The sequence below is a fragment of the Medicago sativa genome, chromosome 4 (genome assembly GCF_051527215.1).
Source record: "Medicago sativa cultivar Bolivia chromosome 4, Bolivia_mono, whole genome shotgun sequence".
NCBI classification, from domain to species: Eukaryota; Viridiplantae; Streptophyta; class Magnoliopsida; order Fabales; family Fabaceae; genus Medicago; species Medicago sativa.
Window position 1 is genome coordinate 32,552,603 of NC_140752.1, and position 22,413 is coordinate 32,575,015.

At 33.2% G+C, this 22,413-nt stretch overlaps 2 protein-coding genes across 2 annotated transcripts; one reads left to right on the forward strand and one right to left on the reverse strand.

Moving 5' to 3' along the window:
- Positions 1-6,060: 6,060 nt before the first annotated feature.
- Positions 6,061-13,510, forward strand: LOC146928829 (UMP-CMP kinase-like). Its single transcript, XM_085701005.1, has 9 exons — positions 6,061-6,253; positions 6,334-6,402; positions 7,973-8,027; positions 9,870-9,987; positions 10,069-10,225; positions 10,505-10,585; positions 10,665-10,772; positions 11,369-11,434; positions 13,105-13,510. The coding sequence occupies exons 1-9, from the start codon at positions 6,194-6,196 to the stop codon at positions 13,117-13,119; spliced, it is 729 nt and encodes a 242-aa protein (XP_085557131.1). The 5' UTR covers positions 6,061-6,193; the 3' UTR covers positions 13,120-13,510.
- A 1,990-nt stretch (positions 13,511-15,500) lies between these two features.
- On the reverse strand, positions 15,501-16,517 carry LOC146928830 (21 kDa protein-like). The gene has a single exon (XM_085701006.1). The coding sequence runs from the start codon at positions 16,497-16,499 to the stop codon at positions 15,888-15,890; it is 612 nt and encodes a 203-aa protein (XP_085557132.1). The 5' UTR covers positions 16,500-16,517; the 3' UTR covers positions 15,501-15,887.
- Positions 16,518-22,413: the final 5,896 nt, after the last annotated feature.

Genomic DNA, 22,413 nt, shown 5'->3' on the forward strand with positions numbered 1-22,413 from the left:
CTAATGAATACGGTGAAATAAAAATTGTAATTAAATACTTAATTATATGTATTGATAAAAACATTGAAATAATTATTATTAAATATTTGTTTTTAAAAAAAATTAAGAATTATATGTGGCAGTCCAAATCATCGTGTTTTTTTAATAGAAAATTGAACAAAAGGATTAATATGTGCACCTTTTAAAAGATAAATGACTGAAATGGAAAAATAAAAATAAAGGACCAAGTGTTACAAATAAATAAAATAATGACCTCTGGAGTAATTTTTCCTAATAAGAAACAAGCGATTTTTTCAGCACAAAGAGAAACATGCAAATCTTATGTGCTAAAATTAAGGGGGGTGTATTGGATTAGGATTTTGAAGGACAATTTTTGCTTAAAAAAGTCTCAAAGATTTTAAAAGATTTTGTAGGATTTTAATGACTTTCATGATTTTAAAAGACAATCAGGATTTTCAATTTGGATTTCAATGGATTTACATCATAAGATTTTAAAGGATTTTATGGATTTATAAGATTTCAAAAGATTTTATGAATAAAGGACTCATTGAAAAGAAATGATTACAACACACTCTCTATCATAATATTTTGAATACATGCTCTTATTTTTTATTTTATTTTTGTGAGAGATAGAGAGAGGGGGAAGAGAGGAAGGAGAGAAGGGAGAAAATAGAGGAAGAAGAGAGAGAGAGAGAGAGAGAGAGAGAGAGAGAGAGAGAGAGAGAGAGAGAGAGAGAAGGGAGAAGAGAGAGAGAGAGAGAGAGAGAGAGAGAGACAAAAGAGAAGGGGGGGGAGAGAGAGAGAGAGAGAGAGAGAGAGAGAGAGAGGAGGGAGAAAAGAGAGGAGAGAGGGAAGGGAGAAGAGAGAAGGAAGAAAGGGATAAGAAAGAGATAGTAAAAACTTTTAAAGAAAAACAATCCCAAGAAATCTTATGTCTTCATGAAAGACTTTTTTTTGTTAAAATTTCACTAGACAATCTCACAAAATCCATCAAAATCTAATTTATTAAACAATCCTTTGAAATTTGAATGATTTTGAATACCATGAGACTTTTTTTAAGTGATGAAAAGTCTTGATTGAATACCTCAAGACTTTTTTAAAATAACAAAGAATCTTGATTGAATACCACAAGACTTTTTTTAATTTGCAAAGAGTCTTGATTGAATACCACAAGATTTTTTCATAATTAAAAAGTCTTTTAAAATCTCTTAAAATCCTAATCCAATACATCCCCCTAAGCTTCAATCGTTTTTGTGGTTAAAAGCGGAATACCCGTGTTTTGATTAGACCATTACAATCGGTGGCTTAATCATCTTTAGTGCCTTGTTTATGTTTCTTAGGTTGCGTTTTTGGTTTTTTTTGGTTTTTCTATTGTTTTGTTGAGAACCATTTCAGTGTTTTACCTTTAAGGCCTAGTTCTGGTACATTATTGTGGACCTTCCTTATGATAAAGATTTTCAAGAAAACTTATACTAGTAAAAGCTAGACCTATTCAAACGAATGAAGAACATCTTCAAATTTGTCAAAAAGAAATCAAAGATCTCTTAGTAAAAGGATTTATTAGGAAAAGCAAGAATCCTAGGTCCTGTTCAACCTTTTACACTAATAAACAAGCTAAAATTGAAAGAGGAGTTCCTCGTTTAGTTATTAATTATAAACTTTTTAACCAAGCCTTAAGTTGGATTCGTTACCCTATTCCTAACAAGAAAGATCTCCTCAATCGTATAAATGATGCAAACATTTTCTCTGTATTTGATACGAAATCTGGATTTTGGCAAATCCAAATCAAAGAAGAAGACCGCTACAAAACAGTTTTTATTGTTTTCCTTTTGGACAATATGAATGGACTGTTATGCCTTTTCGGCTAAAAAATGCTCCTTCGGAATTCCAGAGAATAATGAATGACATTTTTAATCCATTTTCAAAATTTACAATAGTATATATTGATGATGTGTTAGTCTTCTCCAAATCTCTGGACTAACATTTAAAGCATATTAATACTTTCAGATCCACAATCAAAAGAAATGGTCATGTTATTTCTAAAACAAAAATCAATCTCTTTAGAAAAAAAGGTTAGATTTCTTGGTCATAACATTCACAGGGAACCATTGTTCCCATTCATCGAGCAATTGAGTTTGCTGATAAATTACCTAATTAAATCATTGACAAAACACAATTCCAACGATTTTTAGAATGCCTAAATTATGTTTCTGACTTTTTTCCCCAACTAAGTAATATTATCAAACCTCTCCATGATAAGCTTAAAAAAGATCCTCCTCCTTGAACTGACGTCCATACAAATGTTGTCAAAATTATAAAAGCCGAAGTTAAAGATCTTCCTTGCCTTTATCATCCTATTCCACATGCCTTTAAAACTGTTGAAACTTATGCTTGTGATATTAGATATGGTGGCATTCTTAAACAAAAAATCTCTGGTAAAGAAAAAAAATTCTTATACTTCGAAGCATTAGAATCCTGCACAACAAAAATATTCCACATTTAAAAAAGAAGTTTTAGCTATAGTTTTATCTATTTCAAAATTTCAATCTGATTTACTTAACCAAAAGTTTTTAGTTGTAAGTCAACAAAAGATATTTTACAAAAGGAAGTTAAAATTTTGGCCAGATGCTAAGAAATTTTAAGTATTTTTTTATTTGGAAATTGAATATCTCAAAGGCTCAGATAATGATCTCCTTAACTATCTCACTCGCGAAAACTTATAGGGTAAAAAGTAGGATGCCAAAAGCGGCTAGATCCACCTCCTTTCAAGGAGGTATGACTTCAACAAATTTAGTCCTAACAGAACTAACAACAAGACAAACAAGACAATCGGGATCATCCATCCAAAACCAATCTATTGGGGCATTAACCCAAAATCCCTCAATCGGGTCATCTGCCCAAAATCAAATCCCCTTTGAAAAAATATCCATTGGAACATCAAAATAAACTAGAGCAGACTATGTTATCCCAATCCAAACTCTTTTAGCCTTCCAAGAACAAGGTTTAGTTAGTCTCCTCAACAAGACTTAGGCAGATGTTGCTGATGAAGAAGAGGAACAAGTGTCCGTAGACCTCATCGTCAAAAACCTAAAAAATAAAACCTTGCAGGTCAATCCAAAACCCAAACTAATCAAATCAAGAAGGAACTAGCCAAACACAATTCAATAACAACCAAACTACCCAGTTTCAGTATACTCCAAAGTCCAAGTTCCTACCCGTTATCCAAATGGAACCTGAATTTTGGGATAAAAAACCCAAACAAGGTCTATTTAAAGATTTTTCCACCAGGATTCCTTCACCAACCTTTAGCCTTTACCAAAACACAACATTTTAATGAATTTATCCTGGTAGATTCAGGCTCAATTTCCATCAAACATTATAAAGATGCTAAAGATGCATCAAACATTACACACTCAACTATCTAAATTCTCACGCATGCATCGTTTGGGCAAAATTCAAACAAAACCAAAAATAAATTCTCAGGCCTTTGATCCCATCAGCTACAATTATTGGGATTATATCCGAGCTTGGACACATATCTTCTGGAAACAAAATAAAGCCGACAAAATTGGTTCCTTGGCAGGACTACTTTGGACTAATTCATCAAATATTTCCTTCCGAAGTCCAAGAAGGATTTCAAGTTTTTAATTAAAGGTTCAAGAAAGATCTTGACAATCTTCCAATTAAACTAAACTTCTTTGCCAAATTCTCTTTAACATGGATATTTTCATGGCAATACAAATATGGGCAAAGCTCAAACCAAACGTTTTACCAATGCTACAAAAACAAGCTTTTGTCAAGTGGTGGCCCCGTGTTGATACCTCAAAAGCAACTGAAGAAAGTGTCAACATATGGTTCAAAACTAATCCAATATATTTGCAGGTTGCAGATCCTGACACATGTAAACTTCTCAATTAAAGAGCATGTATTGCAAGTGCCCTAGCAGCCTCGTCATCTAAGGATAACTTTTTAGAAAATCTATAAGGTGTCCTTAATCTCTTTCTAAGTTGAACGACAATCCCTATGCAAAACGATAAACTAACTACTTTATTACGTGTTATGATTTGGTGCACTTGCCAATTTCGTTCATCAAGCAGTGCAAATACGTGACTTGATATCATTGATTTCTTGTTCAACAACAGTGATACATTCGTCCAACGAAACAACTGAGGAGGACCTAGTAATAGAATTTACGTTACTTGCAGTATTCTGTCCAACATCATTCAATGTCATTTCCCTTGGTCTCATTGAATTAATATGGTCCTGGAATCACATATTTGTCGCAACTGTTCCCATACGCCTAGAAAGAGGATGCAACATCTCTCCCCATCCTCTTGAACCTTCATCTTCCTTCATTTCATACAGTTATGCACACCATTTATCTGTATGGCCCAAAACTCCACACATATAAAAAAAAACACACCTAACTTCTCGTATTTGAACCATGTATTAACATATCCGTTGATGAAAATGCAAGCAGGAATAGAAAGGTTATTAAAGAAGTAGGATCGTGGAAAAGAAAGCAAACACGATTATGTTTTGATGAGAATGAAAAAACTATCCGTTGGGGTCTGCATATATAGGCATGGTTGGAAACATCTAGGTTTATCTAAGATAAGCACAAACACTTAGAAGGGATAGGATCGGAGCCCCGCAAGACGGTGACCCAATGGAGAAGAAATGAAAACTTAACCTTAAAAGAGCAAAAAATCGCATTTTTTTAGTAGCAATGATTTACGAAAAACATTTAAGTGATCTTTAGTAATGTAGCTTTTAAATTATCCTCTCTAAACCCATTAGAGCATCCACAATGGAGACCCTTACATTTGAGGTCTTAAACAGGTCCCACATGGACACATTACTTTTTTATTATTTTTTAATAATAGTACCTAATAGGTACTCAACTATTCCAATGGAGATCCTCTATCAAAAAGTCTAAATGAGTCCCACCAATAACTATTTATTAATGAAAAGCAACAAAAGCAATTCAAATAATGATTATTTTATTGAAAAGTAGTGTGGGGCCCACTTAAAATTGGGGGTCTTCAGTTAGACCCTGAGTCTTAAGAGACCCCCAATTTTTTTTTCCTTCAAATTGGGGGTACCTATTAGGTACCGAGTCTTAAATGGTAAAGGCCCTACCAATGTGGATGCTCTTAGTTATAAAACTAACTTTTCAATTATCCATTTTTTTTTTTACCAAATACAGTTGCCTTATTGGACGATGGTGTAAACCTAATTTTGCACTTCCAATAAATTAAATTAATAGAAATGATATTTGTACAATTTTTGTGACAACTTTTATTTTTATTTTTATAGTGTTACAATGTAACGAGGAAAAAAGAAAAGAAAAAAGAGCGAGAAAATAAATTAAGTTCCAAGCTTATCTCTCAGGATGAGAGATTTCATGTCAGGCGGAGAGCAATTCCACTGAGCAGTGCACCTTGCATGTGATCCTTCCTTAGCCATAAAATATGCACACATATTTTGTTCCCTAAGAACATGCATCAATGTTGTATTTTATTTCCATTTTCATGTAGAGCATCTTTAATATGAAGAATGTCAGTAGCATAATTATGCAAGGTATGATCACGACCAGCAATAATCATGTCAACTGATTTCAAACAATCACCCTCATAAATAATATTGACATAACCTTTTTTACTACAAAAATCAAGACTTATTTGGATAGCACGTAACTCAGTTAATAACGCATTGCCTCCAGCTTCATAGTGAGAAAAACCAGCTATCCAATCTCCGACATGGTTGCGAACAACACCTAACCAACCAAAATCTTCTAGAAAGCTACCATCAATATTGAGTTTGAGTGTGCCTTCCGGAGGGAGATCCAATGCACTAAAATGCGTGATGAGTGTTGGTCCAATCTATGTCATACTCACATTATGTTTTTACTTTTCTTCTCTATTACTTTAGTTTCCGTGTCAATATCTACATTTGTTCCTAAATTTATACTAATTGTTTCAAAATTTGTATGGTTGTTCAAATAACACATATCTTAAATTAATATTAAAACAATTGAGGTGTCAATTTCCTCATGATATATGCATGTGTAGGTGCCCATTTCCTAGCACGATACATGTATGAGAAAATCTCCACTCACGCAAGGTAACCCCACCGTAAGAAACTGAAATCAGTTCCAATAACCCCACAAAATCAATTCAAGAAACAGAAAATGTGGAAACGCGCAACCTCTTCATTCAAATCATCACTTTCCCTTTTTCACATCACACAGGTAACTAACACTATCAATTCTAATTCTCATTCTCTTTCACTTCGATTCAGATTTTGAATTTGATTCGTTTCTGATTCTAGGAAGTTTCTAAACTCAACAACGCTTATCATTGCCATAGATTTATCTCTGGATCGCCTTTACACTTTCAGGTACTATATTACACTTCCACGATCGTAATTTTTTTTTATTGATTTAAAGATTATTTTTTTGCAGATTTTTGTGAAAAGTAGATATAATTCTGTATTTGTTTATTCTGAAGAGAATCATTTTTTTTTAGAAAAGCATCTATGGAAAATGATTTTAGGCAAAGTTGCTTATATTCTATTTTAAGTAATTTGTTCAACTTTATTTCTGGGTTCTGAGAGGTTGACGACGAAACTCACACATTAGCTGTATCAACTGTCACTTCAACCTTTTACCATTTGACATGTACCACCCCTTCTGTCCTTTTCACAAAATTTTACCGTATGTTAAGAAAAGTTGGTAGTGTAATTAAGGTCTGTATCATGTATATATTATCAGTTTCATTGAATAATTGATGTATCTGGTCAATCGGATACATTGGTTATTCAATGAACCTGAAAAAAAGAATTTTTGCTTATATTTGAGACCAGAGGAGTAACTATTCTCTTTGTGAATAGATGTATCAGATACTTGATACTGACATTCTATCTTCCTAGACAAATGATTAGTATTAATTAAACTATGTTTGGAAAGAAATTAATAAATGCATATACTAATTTGAAAGATTTATAGGTAGTTTTTTCTTCTTCTTCAAATAGTCCTTGTAGTGGATGAAAGGAGTAGTTTTCTGATTTTTGTCTGGATTCTCATCTTTTAAAAAGCAGTGACAAAAGCTGATTTTAAATGAATTGATTTCGTAAAGGATTGGACTACAAGTGATTTGAATGTAAAGTGGCTTAGCTTTGGATACATTCATGTGAAAGTGAATTGAATAAAAATCCAAGGCAAACGTTAATTATAGAAACCAAAAGTTACAAATTCTAGGTTCAAGTTAAATCAATTCTATTTGAGAACATCCAGACGTAACAAAATCAATTCTATATACATCTAAAATCAATTTTCACTCCTCTAAAGTGAATCCAAATATACACTTAAAAATGATTAAGGTTTTAAAAAGTTCTTTTTCTAATAAAAAAGTTGTAACATAACAACCTCGAAATCCATCCCAATAGCCCTTGAAGTTAGTATATAAAAATTTGTCTTGTTAGTCTCTAGCATCTTTTCAATATATAACAGCAGATACTAATGAAACAGATTTTCATATACTTTAGTGACTAAGTAGGAGAGAGAGTGATACTTGAAGGACTAAATTGAGGTTTTATACTTTTTTATACCTTATACTTTAGGCTTGATGCTATTTCTCTTCAACTGCATGTTTATATCATTATCACTGTGCTAAAATCAGTTACTTGTATGAATTCATCTTAGTAACGTTTATTTGTTCCTTTCTAATTGGTTAGATAAACTTTTTGTTTTAATATCATCATTCACTCTTTAGTTTTTGTTATAATACAATCATGAGTTTGTGGAAATATTAAAATATTAAATTGGTTAGCACTGAAATAACTTCTTATTGCAGTTTGCGAGTGTCAATGATTTACTGTCATATAACCGAAGAGTGTGTCTTTCAAATAGTATTGTCTCGAGTATGATACTTTAGTCATCTCCTGTCTTTCTTTGTTCCCTTTGATGCAGGAAAAGGACGTGGTTTCTCCCAAACATATGGATTCGGTTATAACTTTTGTTTTAGGTAAATAAAGATGCATTTATTGTTTAAAGTATTGGCTGAATTGCAGTGAAATCCAAAGTAGCATTTTTATAATTAAAATGAAAATAAGAAATGGCAATACAAAACAATTTTTTCAATCTAAATAGACTGCAATTTTGTGAATGGCTCAAAGTGAGTTTCATGCTGTTCTCTACTTGCATAGCCTGTGTTTCTATGTTTGCAATTTGCATTATTTATGGATGTAATGTCTTCATATTTATTATTAGAATTGGTAGGTACGCCACTGTGGTCGATAAGGTCCTTTTCTTGTAACTTAAAAGATTGACCGCAACAAAATATATAAGTTTAGCTAATGCATGTTGATTGTTGGTATGTTACTATGTTTAAAATAAAGGATTTTTGGAAGTATAGTCAATGACTCTGTTGTCAAAGCGGAAATGCGGCGGGCGGCCACCCCAAAAATTGATGCGGCGCGGGGTGCGGGCGCGTAGCTGGCGCTATTTCGGTGACGCGGACACTAATATATTTAATATTAAAATACTATATTGTTGAAAAAAATACTAAAATACCTTAAACATTACTCAAAATTCATAAAGTATTCCTAATTTGAAATAAAAGTTACAAGTCTTAAGCAAAACATAAAACGTACTTGCAAAAAATACTAATAAAATTCAAGTTAACCAACACTTTAAGCCTCTAAAGCTTAAAGTAACAAAAGTGAAAAACATTAACAATTAACAAGTTCATCCTCCCAATTAACAAATTAACAACTAACAAATTAACAAATTCTGAAATCAAGAGATGAAGAGAGGAGAACAAATATGGGTTCTGCGATTAAAAGATGATGAGATGAGAAGAGGAGAGATGGGTTCTGCGATCGAGAGATGATGAGATGAGAAGAGGAGATGGATTTTTTTTGTTTGTATGATGAAGAAGTTGTGTTTGCGGCTGTCTATATGGTTCTGATGGAGAAGAGTAATAGTTAGGGTTTGAAAATTACAAAAATGACCCAATAAATGGGTTTAAGTGAAAAGCGCCCGCTTTATACCCGCAATCGCGCCCGCTTCAGCCGCTTTCTCCAAACGCTCCGCGTTGGAGCGCTACGTCGCATTTTGCTGTTTTTGGCCACTCCGCGCCGCGATCGCGCCACGTTCGGCCGCTATTGACAACAGAAATGATTGTTAATGCTGGAGCTGAGCCATCTAGGTTAATTAGATTATTGACTATACTTGTTGATAATCCAGAGTAAGCAAAAGTTGATAGATCACTTATGAAAGTAGAAACAAGACACAGTCACGGTCTAGCAAGGCCTAATTAGGTTATTTTTGCATTTAATCTAGTTATTCTGTTAGTGGTTATGGCAGTTAAGTGGCTGTTTATGCAGTATTTGAAGTACAAAACTCCTTGTTAGGTGGAAACTCTGTGTTGGCATGTTATTGTAACAAGAACTACAATTCTGGTTTATCCTAGAACAATTAGTAGGCGTAATTTTCTAATCCTGTGTTTGAACTCTTGAGTCTAATAGAAGTCGTGTAAAGAAATGTAAAAGTTATTTGAAATGGTTCAAACTAATCACTCAACTGATTGTTCATTTGTTCTCATTATCTATCAGGATATTATTACACAAATGGGCATGACTAAAAGCTAACGATACAATGGCTAAGCTTAACTTATCTTGAATCTTGAAATAAAACCGACTAAAATGAATTAAGGAATACAAACTCTTGTCACATACTTCAGATATTTTTATTTTTCATCTTAGAAACAGAGCGCTGCAAGTTTTTAATGATTCTATTCACTATTGTTTTTGGTTGGCTTTAAATAAGTCATACTGATAATCAAATACTGTTCTCATGCTCTCAGGGGGCCCTGGTAGTGGAAAAGGTACACAATGTGCAAGAATTGTTGAAACATTTGGATTTAAGCATCTGAGTGCTGGTGATCTTTTGAGGAAGGAAATGGTTTCTGACAGTGAATATGGGTAATTTTGTCATATCCTAATTTTTTTTATATGTTTCCTCGGTGCATATTTGAGGGTTTAACAATGAAAACATCAAAACAGTGCGATGATTCTGGAAACAATAAGAGAAGGAAGAATCGTTCCATCAGCGGTGACTGTCAGATTGATTCTAAGAGAGATGCAATATGGTGACAATCGTAAGTTTCTTATTGATGGTTTCCCTAGAAGTGAGGAGAACCGCATAGCTTTTGAACATATTGTAAGTTTGATTTTCTTAACTTGTTATCCCTTAAATTTGGGTTATAGAAAGTAATGTTCTCTCCTCTTTCGCCTCTTCTTTCTAATGTTAGAGTTGTTATAGTATAGGGTTATTTTTGTGCCAGCTCTGATTTTGTATGCTTTGAATTGACTACAAATTTTCCACATCCTCTTTATTGTTTATTATGCCTTCACAAATGCACTATTTTTACGTATTAAACAGATAATGTGTTTGAATAATTTCTTCTATTCTACCACATAATCACTCTTTATTATGCAGACTGGAACAGAACCAAATTTTGTTCTTTTCTTTGATTGCCCTGAAGAAGAGATGGTGAAACGGGTGCTGAGCCGTAATCAGGTTATTATCAAATTCTTGATGACGTATTTCAGCAACTGATAGAAACTTCTGTTTGATATATGCTGCTCATTTTACGCAGGGTCGAATTGATGACAATATAGATACAATCAAGAAACGTCTTAAAGTATTTGAGGCATTAAATCTTCCTGTGATTGATCATTATGCAAGAAGAGGGAGACTTCATAGGGTAATTGTTTAGTTCCAGTTTTTATTTGAATTCAACAGTCTTGACATTATAAAGATTTATATAACCTTGACTTGCATAGAAAAACTGCCTTTTCTCAACCTTTTGGTTATAGATATTTTATTAACTATCCTTTAAGGTGTGTGTTGCTTTGCTGCTTCAATATTCAGTTTAATTTCTAACGGTTGGGAAAATTCACAAGATAGCCTTTTGTGCGTTTGGCTTAAATTATGATTTGACTTGGGATTTAGATGTATGTTTGTTGTGGTTTATATAATGATGTGATTAAGAGTGGTCACTGGTTGGTCACAGTCAGATTCAGTGGAATATCATTCACTGGGTTCTGAACCCGTTGATATAGATGTTACCGAACTGAAATTTGTCTTTAATTGTTTTCTATCGTGGGATGATTTGACACCCGTTTGAATCAGATGGCAAAACTAGTCTCTTTCTCAGTTTTCTCGATTTCAGGTTGGGTGTTAAATTGTGATAGTTATGTGATGGATTTTTCTTGTTTAAAAAAAATCAGCTTGTCACATGATTGTACATTTCTTTCTGGTAAAATACAAATTAATTATATGACAAACTAATCTCCGCAGATCAATGCTGTGGGAACGGAGGATGAAATATTTGAGCAAGTTCGGCCAGTTTTTGCGGCATGTGAGGTATACATTCTATTATGAGAAATGATATTTTGACAACCACTTTTTGACAACTTTTGGACAACTTTCTCTCTCATACTCACATGATGTTGTTATCCTCTCTCTTCCTTTTTCTCTCTCCATTGTTTTTGACCAATAAGAAGTGAGAAAACCAAGGTTGTCAACAAAGTTGTCATTAAATGGATGTCAAAATATCATTACTCTTCTATTATAGTATAATGTTTGTTACAAATGCTCAAGATGCTTGCTGCCACGTACACAATTAATTGTTTTATAATGAGGGCAGTGATCTTTTTGTCTCTCCCACCTAAAATGTAAGGACTTAGGACAGGCCTTGTTCATGGTGGAATTTAGTGTGGGAAAGTGGAGTTTTTTCCCACCATGGGAAAGTTGATTATGTTCATTAGATTAGATGAGAAACACATTCTTATTCTACTCTTTCAGCACTAGATTATTTGTTTTTTTTTTCGGTTACAAGATTATTTGTTTTACATAATCTTCCTCCTCTCTTTCATGTCCCCACACCACCACAGCTAAATCTCAAATTCAGCAACTATTTGACCACCACCACACACCACCATGATTATTTTCCACCACCCGTCATTGGTTCAGTTGCTGAATTTGTTGTAATTTTTTTCTTCTTCATTTCTTTTAAATTTGAAATTCGTTTCCGGTTGAACCGTCATTGGAAGCTCATTTAGTGAGATAGCAGGAATTTATAGATTTCTTTTGCTTGCAAGTTGCAAAAAAATTAATACAACAATGGAGTTTTCAGATCTGGAATCTTATGGTCACTTATACGATGGTTTTTAAACTTAAAAAGATTCAAGTGTTTAACAAATTTACAATACAAATCATGGCAATACTCATACCCACTACCTCTTTGTTCAGTACGGTACCAGGTACTCAAAAAATGTTTTATAAATTGAACAGCAAACAAAATCTAAACTATATTACTTGCGTGTTTCTAGTTCTAAATGAAATTCTCAATCCAAAACAATGAAGTTGTATTGCCTCTGCTGTATGTGTGATATGATGCACACTCAACTCATTTGGGTCAGAAATTGAGTTTGTTAATCTGAATTATTTGGTGTGGTGCCATGGTGGAAAATAATCACATAAGCAGAGGTGAATAAGGGTGGTTAAAGATAGTGTAAAACAAATAATATTTAGTGTTGACAGTCACTACTCACGAAGGTTGAATGAGGGTGAAGACTGTGGTAAAACAAATAAGGGTGAGATTGCTGCAAGTGAAGTGGTGGGAGAGAGATGGAGGAGAGTGAAAAAAATCTTGTGTTGAATGTCTATGATAAAAATATGTTCCTTACTTAATCTAATGGTCAAAAATAACTTTCCCATGGTGGGAAAAAACTCCACTTTCCCATACTAAATTCCACCCTTGTTCATTAGTATTACAAGTTATTAAGGTTAAGACTACTAACCTTCTAAAGTGTTTTATTATCTGCACAAATCCATACATCCATCAACGTGTGTTTTATTAAGCATGCCTTTATTTGCTTCTGCGGGGAAGAAAAGAAAATTCCAAAACACTATTTTTTTGGGTAGTTGATAACTTGTAATTCTAAATTACGACCACCTTGGCTTCCATCTCTGTGTATTAATATTGTATTTTATTATTTAAAACCTCTAATCACTTGTATCACTCTATGCAGCAAAGGGCTGCATGAAAGCTGTGTGAATAGGTTGTTTGTGAGAGCATTGTAAATTTGGGTGAAGTTTGGATTTTGTGGGAACTCTATTTCCTAGTTAACTACAAGATCCAAATTCCTGGCTGATTTGCTCTGGAAATTGCCGTAAAACTCATCCACCAAAGAATTTTAAGTTGTCTGGTTGGAACGGTTTGAGTTTTATAATGCTATCGAATCGTATCTCTTGACAGGAATAACAGTAGATGAATGTAAATGTTTGATACACAAGCTAGCATTGTTGAGTTAATACCAACAATATGTTGGTTCTAGTGAAAGGATTTGGATTCTTTTGAATTTGTAATTTTGAATTCGATTTACATTTGCGTATAAAAAAATATATATGGAGGAATTTTGCCTTTAGTATCTTAAATATGTGTTTAGTACTTAAAGAAGGGGTAATTATTTGTTGGATTTAAAAGTGTATTAATAAAATAACATCAAAAGAAAAAAAGAAAAAAACTTGAAAGGAACCGAACTCTCGGCATGTCCAGCTTCTCCTTGATGTCCTCCTTACTGTTGATTCTTTTTTAAAAAAGAAGCAAGCTTTATGTATTAGAGCCAGACAATTAACACAATATTGTACTTATGAAGGTATATGAAAATGCAGGAAGATTAGAAGATTTGGAGAGTTAGAATGATGCTAATTGATAGATTTTTTTTTTTTTTTTTTTTTGGTTGTGTGGGAATTAATAGAAGGTGGATTTATTAGATAACTAAACATGCAAAGACTTAACACCACATGTATAATACGTGTGTTTCTTGAATAATGAATCACCACATGTGCTTGATGCATGGTTCATTTGAATTCCAGATTGTACCATAAAATGTGATGATTACAGTTGCAATAAAGATTCTTTGATGTACAGGAGCAACACCTAACTTGCTTGATCAAATTAAAGAAAATATTATAGTATTATTTTAACATGATTATCTTCACTTAGCTAGCTAAGATAGCTATTTTTATAAGAAAACTCTTCTCATGTAGCTGTTGATTAATTAATACAATTAATATCCCTCAAACTCAAAGGCTAAAAAATATAAAATTCTGACAATTTCTGTTACTGTTGAAATCAAGGAATTATTTAATACAAGCTTAAACGTAGAACAAAAACAATGGACTAACACCAGCTCATAAATTGATTCTTCCAGCACCATAAGTCGTTGATGCACCCAGGGACAAGTATAATAGTAGAGTCAATATCTAAATTGGTCCTTAAAATATGTTGGTGAGTCCAGGGAAAGAATTGGAAGCAACCAACAAACTAATTGATTCATCACCTCTTCTTCACAAAATAGATTCAAGACCATCAAGAGATTGAGATACCACGTCTCTATTCAAAATTCAAAGACATTGGTAACACAAGTTATCTTCGCCGTATATCTCACAATTTAATCCAATCATAATCGATTTGAAACTACCATTGGTGCTTGAATACCAACAATATCTCTCTCAAGTGCGAGTATCCCACATCGCTAGACTTTATCCAAACACTAGGATATCACTTTCGCCTCCCATCAAACTGAATAGGGATTTGATACCAACTGTTGGGGAGTCCATGAGAAGCATTGGAAGCAACAAGTAAATAATTGATCATGGATCACCAAGTAATTTGGGGAGTGATCATTCAACCACATACCCAAATCATTGCTACAAGTCACTTTCTCCACATAACACCTCAAGATATTGATAAAATGACCATGTCTCTTATATATTCAACATTTAGCATATTCAGTGTATATTAGATTTCCATTCACACTTGAATACCAAGAAAATTGTTAGCATCAACCAAAATAGTCTATAGATTTTGAGTTGGAAAATATACTTATGATATCAATTAACTACGAGCCTAAGAAAAAAATTATTCTTCATAACTTTCATTGTCAATGATAATTAACTTTGAACATTTTATTATTAATTTTAAGATTTTAGAATATAAAATTCAGTTTTAAATAGACATTTTTTAGTGGCAATAGTGATTTGTTCAAGATTTTTATTTTGTATTGCTTCATATTTTATAATAGGTTTTAAAACTAAATGTTAATGATATCATGATTAAAAGATACAGAAAGAAAAACACGCATTAGAATTTTTATCATATTTAAATGGACCACAAGTAATCCTTTTATATGTAGTTTGTATATGTTAGTTTCACTTCTAGTCATTAAAAACAAAGAAAATATTTATAAAAGAGGGGAGTGTTGATTTTAACACAAGATGATAGAGTTATACGAGGAGAGTGTTATGCAATTCAATCATTTTGGGGGAGGAAATTGTTATTTTCTCTTATATGTATTGTACAAAAGATCAGAAGAGAAATATATATTTTAACATAAAATGAGAGGGTATGTACGCAATGTAATTTAAACATCTATCAAGAGAGAACGTTGTAATTTACTCAACAAAATAGGAATAAGTATCACATTGTAAACGTCACAATTTTACATTAACCTTGGTATGAAACAACCTTGGCAACACTAGTATAAAGTATAAACTATCTAAAAATAAAATGAAAAATTACACGCCCAATTGTCGTATATATGGAACAATTACTAATAATCAATTTTGACTGTTTTAAAAACAAAACATATATCATACAACATAATGGTTTCCTTGATAGAAGTAATGCTGCAAATCTTTATATTGCACAAAATGCAGCCATATGCTCACAATTACGATGCCATTGCAGAGACTTCAAAATCTTTTATATTACGGCCACAATGCCCGTTGAACACATTTAAAACCATGATTAATAGGCAAGCCTATTAACAAAAGCCAAAGCATTGCTTGTCAAGGAAGTAACTTTACCAACACTTGTGTCGACCATCTTCTTTATTGAAGATCTCACTTCCATTTCATCCAACTCATCCGTACATGTTCCCTCATCAGTTATAGCAGCACTCATCCATGTCTTTATGGTATCCCATTTAAACTTATCATCATTAGTAGTAGTCCCATTCAAATGCACGAGCCCGTCAGACGATTGCTCGAGTAGATCCACTGTGTCATCGATGTTTTCTCTGCAATCGGCAATGACCAATGTTTCATCATGTGTTAGCTTCTTGGAACTTAGTTTCTTCAATGTGGTTGATGCACTTCTTGCTGATTTTAGAGCTAGATATATAGAGATTTTGGTGAGTGTCATTTGGTTTGTTTGGATTTTTGATGTGTATGGAGAAAGTGACTTGTAGCAATCATTTGGGTATGTGGTTGAATTGCATTGAGTCTTTAAGAACTTTTTGTAGGTTGTTGAAGTGGACTTTGTGGTGGAGTTTGATGCACATGATGTAGATTGAATAAGAGTTGAGAGGAATAGAAGGGTAAAAATTATTATGAAGAGATTATGCAATTGCAATGCCATATTTTTTTCTTCTTCTTTCAATTGGTTCAATACAAATGCATGTGGGGGCTTTTATACTCAAATTAAATGTGGCAAATTTGATAACTTGGTATGATAAGTTGATTTTGTACACAAGCAACTCTATACCGTACAAGAAGGGATTGCACGTGGCACATGTTGATTTCGTAGTATTGTCAAAGTACACGTAATAACAAGAATCTAGATCGCGTTGGATATACTATAAAATCAAATATTTAATGGGGGAAAAAATAGAGATTGCACATGATCTAATGATTGACTTTGATTGGAGAATTTTTTTTTCTGCCCCTATCAAAAAAAAAATGATATATCTGCCTCTGGTTGAAAATTGTTGTTGTAAATGCCCTTGTTCTACACAGCACTTGGCGAGCATGTCATTTTTTCAACCATCCTCTGCAAGCTTGCAGGCTTTCTCTGTACAACTCTGTGTGTTCCTAATTTAAGTTGGCGAGCATGAATTATTTAAGGTTTTTTCATGTTCTTTCTTTGAAATGGCGAGCATGTTAATTTTTTTTTCCATGTTCCATGTCTGAAATGGCGAGCATGCCATCATTGTTTTTTTGAGTATTTTTTCTTGCTAGTCCTTTGAACATATTAAACATCACTGGATTAACAACCATGTAAAAAAGCTTAATGCTCGCCATCATTATATATGGAACACATTGAACATATTTTTTGAATATTTTTTCTTGCCATCATTATATATTAAACATACTGCTCTTTATTTATATATGGAACAGCATGCTGGCCATCTGAATTAACAACCATGGAAAAAAGCTTAATGCTCGCCAAATTAAATACATCACCCATGCTCGCCAATTCAGACATGGAACATGAAAAAAAAAAATTAACATGCTCGCCATTTCAAAGAAAGAACAAGAAAAAACCTTAAATAATTCATGCTCGCCAACTTAAATTAGGAACACACAGAGTTGTACAGAGAAAGCCTGCAAGCTTGCAGAGGATGGTTGAAAAAATGACATGCTCGCCAAGTGCTATGAAGAACAAGGGCATTTACAACAATAATTTTCAACTAGAGGCAGATATATCATTTTTTTTAGTGATAGGGGTAGAAAAAAAAAATTCTTGATTGGAATGTGTTGAAATACAAAACAAAAAAAAAATGGTTAGAATAAATCGTTAATTTAGTTTCTAAGCATCTCTCTAATTTAGTCTATAATATTGAGCTGTTTTTTCTTTAGAAATAGTATTAAGATGTTAGTGATTAAATTGATGAATTTTACATAGACTTTAAGGAATGAATAGTTTTGACATACTTTTTTCTTAAAAAAGATTTATATACTGTAAGGGAATGCGTATTTCCAAAAGTGTTCAGAAAGGTAGCCAGTGTCGGGCTATTATCTATCGCAACAAGTTAACTCAAATCCAATGAGCCGGTTAATGCGCTTATGAAAGTTGGGATCTTAAGGTTCTAGCACAAACCATAAACTCCTAATCGTATCATCTAATTATAACATCTATCGATGAAATAGAGTTTTGAGACCTACATGCATATTTTTTTATTGGGAGAAATTGAACTCGTACAATACTTACACCATGTGCATCAACTATTTGCATTAAACTCCGGTATTTGAAATCTACGTAAGAATTCACACATCACATTATACTTATGTACCCCAAAATGTAAGCTAGACAACTCCAAAACTAGACTCCAAACAAAAAATGCCCCACCGTAGGGTAACAAGAAGAGGAACCAAAACAAAGGGATAACTGAGGATTGGAAGACACACCACCCAAACCGAACAAGGAATCAAACACATGCACCCCTCATAAAGACTCTATCAGATCTAGCGTATGATGAGATTAACTTTCTACTCACAGAAGGAGCAAGCGTTGTCGGAGTTAGCAATCAAGATGCTGGCGAGGTACCAATTGTCAACCCAACCAACCAACTACAGCGCAGAGAAAGGACGATGCCACAAGACATAAATATGTGGTCCGCGGACGCAATTAGATTACCATAGAAAACACAACAAGAATCCCCATGCCTGAACACCCTACATCTAAGAAGGTTATCCTTAATGGAAACCTTTCTTCAAAGAAGTTGCCCTGAGAAACAATCACGTTAGAAGGGGCCCACGATTTCCACAACACCTTAGTTTGGTTATTATTACGTGTCAATGTGTTTTTTTCTTCTAATAACTAAAAAAGTTTTCTCTTGAAAAAAGAGTCAATTTGTTTATATATTCTTATCTATTTTAAACCTTGAGGTCATAATTTAATAGGTTGAACCGAGGTTATCAGATAATAAATAAATAAAATTCTAAAATTCGATCATTTGAGTCTTTACAACAAGGTATACTTTATACCACTGCCAACATCGGCCAATAAAAACCAATAGAGTAGCAGAAACAAGATTAGTAATCTACCTACTTTTACCATCCCCTACATACATATCCCAAAAGACTTGTGTATTCCAATAGATTTTCAACGTTCCCACGTTTATCAACATTATCCCCTCCTTGATATACACCAAACTTGCAACTAATTATCCAACTTTACCCACCATAGTTCCCACCAAGACACCATGTGCATGGATTGTTTAGCTTTGAGTAAACAAAGACATATTGTCTAAACCACAATAGTTTTGAGAGATAGAAAAAATATAAAACAAACGTGGTTTCAAAAGATAATAACATTGAATTGAATTAAATGAGAAGTGAATTGAAGTTGAGGTGTTGTGGAGAGGTTGCGTGACAAAAATGTTACAAGAAATGTCCCACATCGCTCACAATAGTCTTCTCAATTATCTAAAGTAAGAGGTAATATTAGAACTGGACCGGATTGTTTTTTATGACCACCGTTAGTTTTGGAAGAATGATGTTCACACATAGTGTTTGACCGAAAAACACCAGTAATTTACCAATATAATCCCATCGGCAGTTAACTATCGATCAATTTTTAACCGGCGACAGTTAATTGCCGACGGGCATTTTCGTCTTTTACTTGTGTTTTTCAGCCAAACCTAAAGTGTCAACAACAATCTTTTTAGTTCTGTAGTTTGGAGGGTTTTTGCCGGTTTTATTTAGGATAAAAACAGCGAAGTTATACCCCATACCCCTACATTTATACTTTCACCCTACATTTTACGCAAACTTCCTATTATACCCTCATATATTAACATAGAAGCATCCTTCTTCAAAAAAAATTAACATAGAAGCATCAGTTTACTCATTTTTTTCTCTCAAAAACTCGTGGCCTTCCTTCCGAGTAATCTTTGTTCCTTCGTAAACCTCGTAGTGTGTATTCCGGTTTCGATCTGTTGCTTAGAAATCTCAAATTTGGGTTGGTTTTGAGATCTCTGTGATGTTTATGAATCGTTGGCTGGGTTTTTCGGTTTAGATTTATTGTTGCCATCTCAAATTGAGTGTCGATCTGTTTTCCGATTTTTAAGATGTTAGCTTCTAGATCTGTAATTGGCATCTGTTGATTCTTTTTAATGAGAATTGAAAAGCATTGCCTACATATAAAAAATTAGTAGCTATAATCCAATTCAAAGAATTCAAAAGAACACAAACAAGTACCAATACCCTTGCTTGCCATTTTAAAATCACGTTTCATTTTATTTCTTTTTATGTTGTTAACATCTTGCAATTCTGGAAATGTGCTGTTTGAGCGTTGTTCACACACCAGAAACAGTTTCAAGGGTTTTTCAATTTTTTAATTTTAATTAAAGTAAACATGAGTTTTTCTCACAATCAATGTGAACCAGAAATGTCATTTAGAGTATTCCGTGAAGAAATATCATGTAGGGGTGAATACTGAAAAAAATTGAAACTGAAGGTGAAAATTAAGGTGTGAAGAGTTAGATAATAAAAAGAGTAAGATTGGAATTTTCAATAATTTGAAGGGGTGAAGGTATAGATGTAGGGGTATAGGGTAAAGTTTCCTAAAAACAGTTATGAATTTTCTACTCACGGTCTAATTAGTTTGACCAATTGGAATGGGCCCAGTTTAGAATGCACAAATTCATGTTTTTGTGCACAAAACACAACTTGTGCATGGGTGCCTGACAGCCATTGTGAGCCATTGATATATTAGTATTATATTCCAACGGTTGAGATCTGGAGAGAGAAAGCAACTTGTGACCTGCTGAAGCCATTACACGCGGGTCCCACGCGGTCCCACCTGCAGAATATAATGGAATACTTTAATTCCTTTTTTTTGAAAACGCGGGTCCCACCTGCCCAAATGTTTGTATTGGGCTATTATTGCAAATGAGGCCCATAGGAAAAACGTTTTCTACACCCCACACATCTAGTAATTCAGTTTTTAAGAAAATGTTTTTAAATGAAAACACTTAATATATTTTAAATGAAAATATAATACACTTAATTAACAAAACGTTTTTAAGAATTCAGCACAGCTAGAAGCATGTTTAAAACAACATTTTAAATGAAAACACTTAATTAACAAAATCTAAAAAAGCTGCAAAACAAAATCTCACAAGTATTGCATTTGTCCATTAAAAAATGCAAAAACTCAAACTTGCTAATGAATAAATGTTTTGCGTATTTTAATGTCCATTTATTGTTTTGCGTATTTTTAATGTTTTGCGTATTTTATTGTTGAATGGGTAAAGGCAAATGGACATTAAAATACGCAAAACATTTATTCATTAGCAAGTTTGAGTTTTTGTATTTTTAAGAATTTGCTTTTGCATTTTTTATTCTTGAGTTTATTTAACTAATGTATTATTGTGTTATTTTCATTTCAATGTGTTTAAAAAATAGTTGTAATTTGTTATGTATATTGAATTTATAAATTAGTTTTATAACAATAACGATAAAATTAATTAAACACAAACCACGTAATGAATATCTTGATTAATCAATCAACATTTATCCAAGTACTTTCCGTATAAGATTCTTGTTGTTAGGGTAAGAGTTGTGGGTTTGAATAGTCGTTGTGACCTCTTGATCTAACTATTAGAGCAGTTTAGGTCGAAGACTATTAGTCAGCGAACGCTCATCCAAGTACTTTGGCTCCAAGATTCTTTCGGTTAGGGTAAGAGTTGTGAGTTTGATCATTCGTGATGAAACCTTTGTATAAGTTTAGGTCCAAGAATGTTGTCAATAGGGTTATAGTTGCCATTAGGGTTAGAGTTGTAAGTTTGGTTAGTCGATAACATGAGTTTGATTAGTCAGTTAACGTTCATCGAAGTACTTTGACTCAAAAATTCTTTCAGTTAGGGTAGGAGGTGTGAGTTTGATCAGTAGTTTTGAAATCTTTGAAGTAGGTTAGGTCAAAGAATCTTGTCATTGGGGTGAGAGTTGTGGGTTTAATCAGTCAACAAAGAGTTTGAATAATAAGTGAATGTTCATTCAAGTACTTAAGATTCTTTTAGTTAGGGCAAAAGTTGTGAGTTTGATCATTCGAAAGGGGAATATTTGTATTAGGTTAGGTTGAAGAATGTTGTCACTAGGGTTGTGGTTTTAAGGTTGTTTAGTCGATAAAAGAGTTTGATTAGTCAGGGAACGTCCATTCAAGTGCTTTGACCACAAGATTCTTTCAGTTGGGGCAAGAGTTGTGAGTTTGATCAGTCGTGATGAGATTTTTGTATTAGTTTAGTTCGAAGAATGTTGTCATTAGGTTTATAGTCGTCATTAGGGTTGTAGTTTTAAGGTTGTTTAGTCGATAAAAGGGTTTGATTACTCAGGGAACGTCCATTCAAGTGCTTTGACCCCAAGATTCTTTCAGTTAGGGCAAGAGTTGTGAATTTGATCAGTAGTGATGAGATTTTTGTATTAGTTTAGTTCGAAGAATGTTGTCATTAGGTTTATAGTCGTCATTAGGGTTGTAGTTTTAAGGTTGTTTAGTCGATAAAAGGGTTTGATTACTCAGGGAACGTCCATTCAAGTGCTTTGACCCCAAG